The following is a 9,411-nucleotide window of genomic DNA, read 5'->3' as shown; positions in this document are numbered from 1 at the left end:
GGTACTGTTTTATCTGTGTTAAATATTGTGCTGGTTATCAGGATGTCAAGATATTTCAGTCCCTTGTGAATTAAATTTAACCTTCTAAAAACAGTAAACTTCAGTGATCTAGAGATATTTCTCTTTTCTTTATTTTCTTTACTCCCATGCTCAACTGCATAATGTCAAAAAAAGGTTGAGATGATTACAAGCAAAAGGACTGTGTTTAGTGTTTGAATTTAGCTAATCGGTTTGGCCCTTTTCTGCTTGTTTGTAGCCAAAACCACACTGAAAAAAAAAGTGTATGCAGCCTTAAAGTTAATGCAGGGAGGTGTTTTTTGTTCTTACTCACAGCACCTAAAATCTAAATGTAGAGAGGATCAGTTTGGGGAGAGGCAGGGAGAGGTTTCAGGGGTGGTCTTGAAAGGGCGGGATGCATGATGACTCAGAGAAGGCAGTCTGTGGTGCCCTTCTAAACTGCCCCCACCAGGCCTAACAAGTCTGTCTAGTTCCCATGTCCCAGTCCAACATCAGCCCCCGCGGTGGAGGGGCAACCCATGACTCATTGTATCGTGGACTTTGGGGTTTTGGGGAGGCCTTCCTCCGCATGTCTCACAATAACACCAACCACAGCTGGAGCTGTGACCTCTCCAGTTTGCAGCTGTCTGACTAATTGACATCTCATCATTTTAAACTGTAGAATTTGCCATTGTAGTCCAAGTATTTGCAGTAGTTTGCTTTAGAATGATGTCCTTGTGGTCACCTTTTGATTTGTGTGTTCCCACAGAAGGTTAATGTTAAAGCTGGGTTTCTTTTAATGGGGCGTATTACGCTTTCCCATGTTTTTTTTCATAGAAATGTTATTAGAATTGGTGGATGGTTATATTAAGGATGGCCAAAGCAGTTACCCTTAAAATCTCACATAGTTATATCTATGAGCACAACCATACCTGCTGTTCAAATGTTCTGTTAATGGAGGGCAGCCTATCAAAAGAAATTTGGCTTAAAGGAAGGTGTAAGGAGTTTAAAAATCAGTTTTAAACTGTGAGTCATGCAAAAGTACTCGATTAAAAATGAGTATAAAAGGCCTCCTTTAATGAAAGTATGGTGTTTTTTCTGTCATGGAGTTCAAATATCAGTGTGTCAATGTTCCAATACTGCTTATAATATCATTTGGGTGTTGAAATGAGAAAAATCACAGATAACAGATTTTCTCATTTGTTCTTCTTCTGTTCCTTTAGGCAGTTTTCTCCTCTGTTTTCTACTTTGCTTCAGTCCCACTCTACCAAGGATTCCTGATTATTGGGTAAGATACACGCTCTGAATGGAGATGACTTATCAAGAGAGCATTTAGCTGCCTTGTGTCCCTGGCATTTCCTCTGTGTTAAGACTATTGAAATGTTTAAAAGGGGAAATATGCAAAATCTTACAATGAAAGATTTCAACCAATTTGTACACGTGACATCTTATCTGGGAAGTATTCATCACACTCGATTTTTGTCTGTTTCAGCTATTCCACTATCTACACCATGTTCCCTGTCTTCTCCCTGGTGTTGGACAAAGATGTTAAGTCAGAGGTTGCCATGCTATACCCAGAGTTGTATAAGGATCTTTTGAAGGTATCTAGTAAATGTTCGCAAATTAACTGTTGCTGTGCAGGCACGTAAGTTTGAATCGGTGAATATGAACGCACTGTCTTCTTTTCACAGGGTCGACCACTATCTTTCAAGACGTTCCTAATATGGGTTTTAATAAGTATATATCAAGGTAAGAGAGAGTTTGTGCAAACTACTGGCAATGAGTCAGTAATTCTAAATATACTTAATTTTTGAGTACTTTACAGCATCTAAGCTGTATTTCAGGTCATATACTTGTTTAAATGTTTGCATCTGTACAAGACGTCTACACTGGCAGACTGATGAGTCACTCCCCGTCAAACAAACAAGATATATTGCTTAGGTTCATGACTTATCACTCTTGAAAAGCCCACACACTTTCTTCTTTTCTTTAGGGACTTTGTTAAAGAAAAACTTGAGGTAACTTTCCGACATGGACCGTTGCAATGAAAGCTGTTTACGCGGACATTCTAAACTACACCCCGAAACCTTTTTTGTCTATTTCTGTCGAAACACTGTATATCCAAGCAGTGGTAAGGGCGTTTTTTGCAAACCACTTCTGTGTGTTTGTATCATTCTTCTCGGTCCTATTCATGCTTGTATGTTAAAGGAGGCACGATTCTATTAGATAGAAGAGTGCTACTGTTACTGGCCAAAGATTACTTTGGAAAATCTCTCATAACAACCATAATATGCAGAAAACGCTTAAATGTAATGGTATTTTAAAGAGGTAATAAAGTGGGCTTTGTTCTTCTTATGTAAGAGCTAATTTTTCTCTTTTAAAGTAATATTTTGATTAATTTTTTTTTTTAGTCTCTGTAATAAGCCAAGCACATTGGCCACTTTATTAGGTACACCTTGTCAGCCTGATTCAACGAGGCGCTGAAAACTTTACTCTGAGATTTTTGGTACATATTGACAAGACAACAAACAGTTGCTGAATCTCCCATTTCTCCACATCCACATCGCAAAGGTTCTCTATTACATTGATGTCTGCTGACTTTGGAGGCCATTTGAGTACAGTGAACACGTTGCCATGTTCACAGTATTTGAGCTTTGTGACATGATGGTGTGTTATCTAGCATCAGAATCAGCATACTTTATTAATCCCTAAGGAAATTATGTGGTTACAGTTGCTCCAGTATAAATAACAGAAACAGACTAGACTATTTAACAATACAATATGTTACAGATTTAGGAAATTTAAGAAATAGCACAATATATACAAATCACTCAATAATTAATATCAAGGATTGACAGAGGTGATTGTAATTATAAACAGGGGTGCACATAAGTGGTCCGCAGGTGCGCATTCGCTGTCAAAATAAAAGACGCACACCAGATAAGTTACAATGCGCGTTTGCGTACATAAGATTTTCTGGAGGAGGAAAGACATTTGTTTAGAACTCTGAAAGATGTCGAAGAAGCAAGCTCCTTTAAGCAATTACTTTGGGGTTCCTCCACCAAATGTCAGAAGGAGTCCGAACCGCAAAAGAAGCGCATATTCTCGGAAAAGTGGTTGCAGGAGATGAGCTGGCTTCAAACAAATGATGAACGCACAGAGATGTGGTGCAGAATATGCCGTGAAAATCCCACTCCAGCGGACAAAAACAGTGCCTTTTATAAGTAATTGAACGCGCGTTGCAACTTCTTATCTGGTGCGCGTCTTTTATTTTGACAGCGAATGCGCACCTGCGGACCACTTATGTGCACCCCTGATTATAAATCAAGGATGTTGACAGGAATTTTACATAGTAGAAAAGAGCATGTGCAAAAAGGCTGTAACTATTGCAGTGTTTACAGTGTATTAGATGGAGGAGCTGTACAGAGAGATGGCCACAGGCAGGAATAATTTCCTGTGTCGTTCAGTGGTGCTTTTTGGTAATCTCAGTCTCTCACTGAACGTACTCCTGTGGCTAGCCAGCATGTCGTGGAGTGGGTGGGAGGTATTATCCAACATTGTCTTTATCTTGAGCAACATTCGCGTCTCCGACACCACCTTGAGGGAATCCAGCTCCATCCCCACAACATTACTGGCCTTACGGATCAGTTTATTGAGTCTGTTGGTGTCTGCGACCCTCAACCTGCTGCCCCAGCATGCAACAGCATAGAGGATAGCACTGACCACAACAGGCCGATGGGAAATCCTGAGCATTGTCCGACAGATGTTGAAGGACTTTGGCCGCCTCAGAAAATAGAGACGACTCTGGCCCTTCTTGTAAAGTGCAGTGGTGTTTTTAACCCAGTCCAGTTTATTGTCTATGTATACTCCAAGGTATTTAAAGTCCTCCACAATGTAGAGGATGGTACACTGGTGGTATCGTCAGTACCCAGCTAGGCAGTGACATGTAAATGAAGTTCAGTTGGTATCAAAGTGTGTCTGTTCTGAGCATGTCAGCGTGTTGTACATTCAGAGATACTCTTCTGCATATCTTGGTTGTAACGAGTGCTTGTTTGTGTTACTCTTCCCTTATTGTCACTTGAAGCAGTCTGGCCATTCTTCTCTGACATCAACATTGCATTTTATCCTAGAAAGCTACCATTCACTGGATATTTTCTCTTTTTCGGGCAATTCTCTGTAAACCCTAGAGGTGGTTGTTTGGGAAAATCCCAGTAGATCAGCAGTTTCTGAAATACTTAGACCAGCCCTTCTGTCACGAACAATGGTGCCACATTCAAAGTCATTGTAGTCACACAAACATGCAGACACCCCCATTTGGATTCTCAGTTTGAACTAAGCACCTCAGTTTTCCTTTTACTCAAAGCAGAAGTTTCATTATTTCAACGTTCCCATTATTGTCATTGTTACATGATGAGATTACCATAAATATTTAATATCTTCATTGTCATTATTTTAATAAAAACAAATTGTATCAGTGTAATGTTAAACAGCTTATTTCAAACTGTGGATGAGCTGAGGAGGTGGATCAAGTTAAATTATCACATTTTTAAGCTGTAGTTACATTAAGGCCTCTTTTTCCTCCACAGGGAGCATCATCATGTATGGAGCAATGTTGCTCTTTGAGTCCGAATTTGTCCATATCGTTGCCATTTCGTTCACCTCTCTTATCCTGACTGAGCTACTGATGGTGGCCCTGACCATTCAGACATGGCACTGGCTCATGATAGTTGCCGAGCTCCTGAGCCTGGCTTCTTATATCGCCTCGCTCGTCTTCCTGCACGAGTTCATCGGTAAGTGAACACGATCACACATAGATGCATTTGTCAGACAAAGAGTGACTTTCAGGCTGAAGCGCTATCTAATTCATGGGGAAGCGAAGGCAAATGCATTCATTTCTGAATTGATTTCACTACAGTGTTATTTTGTTTTTTTGCTGACCTTGAAATAGTACGTCAGCATTCAGCAGTACGGAGACCCCGCTCATTCATATTGTGTCTCTAGTGTATAATAAACAGCGGTATGCTGAATATTAGGAAGTCCAAAGCTGACTGTATTGACAAATTCTCCTGGTGTGGACGACGCTCAGGCATGCTGTAGTATCAAAGAGGAAATACCTACAGTCCAGTTAGTTTCCTGTGAGCTGCCAAGGTTTATGTGTTTATCACAGCAAAGGTGTGTTAGAGAACATTACCCCAAAAAAACAATGTTCCCACCAAATAAATAAATTCATAGCCGTTAAAAATCTAAAAGAAAAACATTCATAGAACAACAGTTTATTGCCCTGTTGCACCCACACATTTACTTTAGTTGACAAACAGTAAGGCATTTTTAGTTGTGCCATATTAAGATTCGTGACATACACAATACTGTGACCAAGGGCTCTTCAAGGTCTTATTTTGAGCTTTATGTGGGGTGTGGAGTTCCATTTTCAGCCTGCAACCTCGACCACTGAAGATCATGACTGGCATGTGGTCAAGAATACCCTTTTGGTACACGTTTTCTCCCTCTTCAAGTCAGACTAGAATAGATTTTAAAGCCTATTCTTCTGTTGAATGTGCAGTTTACACTTTTAATTGGACATTTTCCAGGGTTTATTTTTCTGTCTTCTGCATTCTAAGCATTCTGTACCCATACGGCTTTAACTCAAAAAGACTTGGTCAAGAACTCCTGAAGGAAATTGTGTTCTTTTTTAAATATGGAAAATGTATACCATAAGACTTTAAACTGCAAGGTGTGCATATCCAGTAAGACACAGGAAACTGATAGGGGTCAGGGTGCAGATGGTGTGATGTAAGGCAGATATACGTGTGTGTGTGCGTGTGTGTGTGTGTGTGTGTGTGTGTGTGTGTGAGGTATAGGTGCATGCCAGTGTTATAAAAACAATAGGAAGTAGTTTGGCCTGCTGAAGAACAATGAGCAGCATAGAGGCTACTTCAAAGCCTTATTGATACAAAAATGAAAGCAGAAGCATTATAAGTGTGTTTCAGTGTGGTCGTGCTTTCTGAGATCATCATGGTCTCATTTCCTATTTTCATTGCACAAAGAATAGTTTTGAAGTACAAAAATTATGTTGCTTTATAACCCCACATCCTGTCTGAAAATCCTCTCTTATGGTTTCCATCACTATCTAACGCTGTAACCGTTGTCTCTACACCCATGAGTATAAGATAAGATAACCTTTATTAGTCCCACATGTGGGAAATTTGTTTTGTCACAGCAGAAAGTGGACAGTGTAAAAGTTATATAGCAACAATTATAATACAATAAGAATAATATAATGTACACAACTGTACAGAATAGAATCAAATAAAATACTATAAAATACTATACACAGTAGAATAAAATATACAATAGGATAAAAATAGAATACAAATGCTATATACAACTGAGTAAAATTACAACAGAATAATAATATGCATCATTTTAATTAAAACACCTTCAAAACTATTAAATTCCCTTAAACATAGCTTGGAGGTTCCTCAGTCTTTTTAGCGGTGTCACCACTTTACAAGCTAATATGCAGTAGGCTGACACATTAGTATACGTTAGCTGTTAGCTTTTAGCATTAGCTAAAAATTAAAACACCACTTAAAAAATTGTCAAACAAACAAAACAAAACAAACAAACCCTGGTGGTTAGGCTCAAGGTTAGACAAGGGAAAAAGTCATTTTATACCCATTGACCCTGAGGGAGCACCAAGTCTTGCAATACACTGAAATTCTGACGGTGATGAAAAAGACCTTGGTAGCCAGCATTCAGTGTGTGAAACTGGGAGGATGTATGTTTAAGGACAAAAAGAAAAACAGTTACTGTTGATGGTTGAAGCTAGTGTCTGGAAATACTTACAAAGCAAACTGCACTGTGTGTGGAAGGTGTTTTAGGCTTTATTCATGTGCATTTCTATTGCAAGTTTGCATTTTTATTAAAAGTCTGGTCTTAAATTTCATTCAAAGTGGCATTGAAAAGGTATTTAAAATTCTGTACCTGCAGACACCCTAAAACAACAACAATCAGGTTGTAGCCCAGACATAAAGAAGTCAGAACTGAACTCTTAACACAGCAAAATTAGCTGAGTTGCATGTGCGAACAAGAAAAAAGAGAAAAATGTTTTCCCTCCTGTATGATGGTGGGACATGTCTGTTTGTATCCTATAACAACAATCTTACCTTTACCTCTTTTTTTGTGTCAGATATTTATTTCATCACCACCGTATCGTTCCTGTGGAAAGTGACCGTCATCACGCTGGTGAGCTGTCTGCCGCTGTACATCCTCAAGTACCTGCGCAGACGCTTCTCTCCACCCAATTACTCCAAGCTGACCTCTTAAACCAAGGTGTCCTCCGAGAGGTCTCCGGATTTGTTTTTTGTGGGAAAACACAAAGATTTTCCTCTCTTTGAACTGCAAACCTGCACCTTGACCAGAGAATCAAATACAGATAAACGCCCTTTAATTTTCTCTGAAAAACTCTTGTTAGAAATGTCAAATGTAGACTGAATCGACAGGGACAGATTGTTTACTGGTTGGGAGAGTTTGTGTCAGTTTAAAAAAAAAAAACAACGAAACTGTGTTAATTGCCATGAATTTTCATGAAAGGAAAGACTGATTGATTGTTATTGTCAAGAGCACCTGCAACAAATTGTGGGATGGATTAGATTGACCAGCTGGGACTGGTTTCAGTTGTCCTGTCAGCATTAAAAACATCCCTAACATAAATATACCTGAAACCATTTAGTCTGAATGTAATAAATGCAAAATACAAACAGCTTTCAGTGAATTATGCAGGTCCAAATTGTTCTATATTTAGGAAATTACACTGGAAAGTTAACTCATTTAGACATCTGTAGACGTATCACTGGTTTTGCAAAGGAATTTGGTCTAATTTCCAGTTCCATCTTAAATAGTAAATTAGTTTTTAATCTAAGAACTGGAATTTGACGTAGCATTTTCACTCAGGACTTGGGTCACACTCTCCTTAAACAGTTATTTCTAAACAGAGTTTGAGAATTGTACGGTTACAAAAGAAGTTTGCTGGCTAGACTGCATAAAACAGACGTCTGCAAGTTTGTGCATTTGTTTATGCGTCACCTCGAAGCTACATCCCAGCACGGCGGAGGTGGTGTGGTAGTTTATTTTAGCATGACCCGTGGTGTCTGATGTTAAATCTGTCCTTGTCTCATTGTGCGGACCCTGAGTTGTTATTGTTTGTGGAGCGTGGTCAAAACGACCACAAAGGAGTGCCGGTTATTTGCAGCCGAGCCTTCCGCCGGGGCTCCCGACAGGCTGTTTGTTCACAGGAGAATGCACAGTCTCTAATGTGGCCACTTGGGCAGGCCAGCAACGGCCACGCTTCAGCATTGCATGATGACTCACTGTAACAGTGACCTAAAGCCATAACTGAAAATACCCTGGTGACCGGCGTCCAGCCGCCACCTTTCATGTCAGCTAATCCAGGGCCCCCTCACTTCTCACTGCAACAACAAAAAAAGGGATCAAATCAACACACTACTCATGTGAATATTGTCAATAAGTATTAGTACTGCACCTTCAAAGTAAAACTTCACGATGCTACACTCCTCATATTTCATTTCACTAGTGGTGTGATGGTGGACTGTGAAAAATCAGCAGCTAACATGACCACATTGTTTCAGTTTTAAAAAGGCGTTACTTTTCTCTTATGTAATTAATATGTCAGTATCCAGGGTGCCATAATTAATCATTTCTTTTGTATGCTAAATGGGAATTTCAGTCTTCACTGACTTCAGCAAGCTGTTTGCACTGAATCTTTTTTTTTTTGTACAACTAATTAGTATATTTTTATGTTGTAATTGAAGTGCAGAGCGTACATGATGCTAAAATGGTTTGCTTGCTTGTAAATAACATAATTTTTAATTTATTGCCATGTTTTATTTAACAATGTTGTTTGCACTCAAATGAGCAGAACAAAAAAGGGAGAACTGTGCTGATGTTAATGTTGTGATGATAATTAATAAACATGTTTTCTTTAATTGTGCCATTCTTGTGGATATTTCTTTTACTATTACTTTTACTATTCTGCTTCACACCATGATTTCTTGCTGTGTGCCATGTCTGTAGCACTCAAAAATCTTCATACGATTTCCAGACGATCCTGATCCTTATATCTTAAAGATCTCAGCTGATATCACTGCCGAGCCAATCGCTCACATTTTTAATTTGAGTCCAGCTCCATACCTAATATTTGGAAAGCTGCCTCTATTCTCCCTTTCTTTAAAGGTGGAGATCATCCTGAAATCTTTGAATCTCAGGTAAGTTTGCTATTATAAAAGTTTTTAATCTGCTTTTATTTTAAGGTTATTTTCAGTCTGGTTTTACAACTAGGGACAGTATAATTACTGCTGCTACAACTGTGATAAATGATCTCATAGGTGCCCTGGG

The 9,411-nt window shown here is 39.1% G+C and overlaps 1 protein-coding gene across 1 annotated transcript in view; it reads left to right on the top strand.

The window, feature by feature from the left end:
- The window catches only part of LOC134618562 (probable phospholipid-transporting ATPase IIA), a 36,181-nt gene extending 27,198 nt beyond the window's left edge, over nt 1-8,983 (top strand). Inside the window, exons 24-28 of the mRNA XM_063464018.1 lie at nt 1,221-1,285; nt 1,490-1,598; nt 1,689-1,746; nt 4,584-4,787; nt 7,187-8,983. Of these exons, the coding sequence (XP_063320088.1) occupies nt 1,221-1,285; nt 1,490-1,598; nt 1,689-1,746; nt 4,584-4,787; nt 7,187-7,323 (573 nt within the window). The 3' untranslated portion in view covers nt 7,324-8,983. The remainder of the gene's footprint in view (nt 1-1,220; nt 1,286-1,489; nt 1,599-1,688; nt 1,747-4,583; nt 4,788-7,186) is intronic.
- The last annotated feature ends 428 nt before the right edge of the window (nt 8,984-9,411 follow it).

Source organism: Pelmatolapia mariae, linkage group LG20 (genome assembly GCF_036321145.2).
Source record: "Pelmatolapia mariae isolate MD_Pm_ZW linkage group LG20, Pm_UMD_F_2, whole genome shotgun sequence".
Taxonomy (NCBI): domain Eukaryota; kingdom Metazoa; phylum Chordata; class Actinopteri; order Cichliformes; family Cichlidae; genus Pelmatolapia; species Pelmatolapia mariae.
The sequence above is the reverse complement of the archived record's forward strand: the minus strand, read 5'-3'. Positions and strand labels throughout refer to the sequence as shown.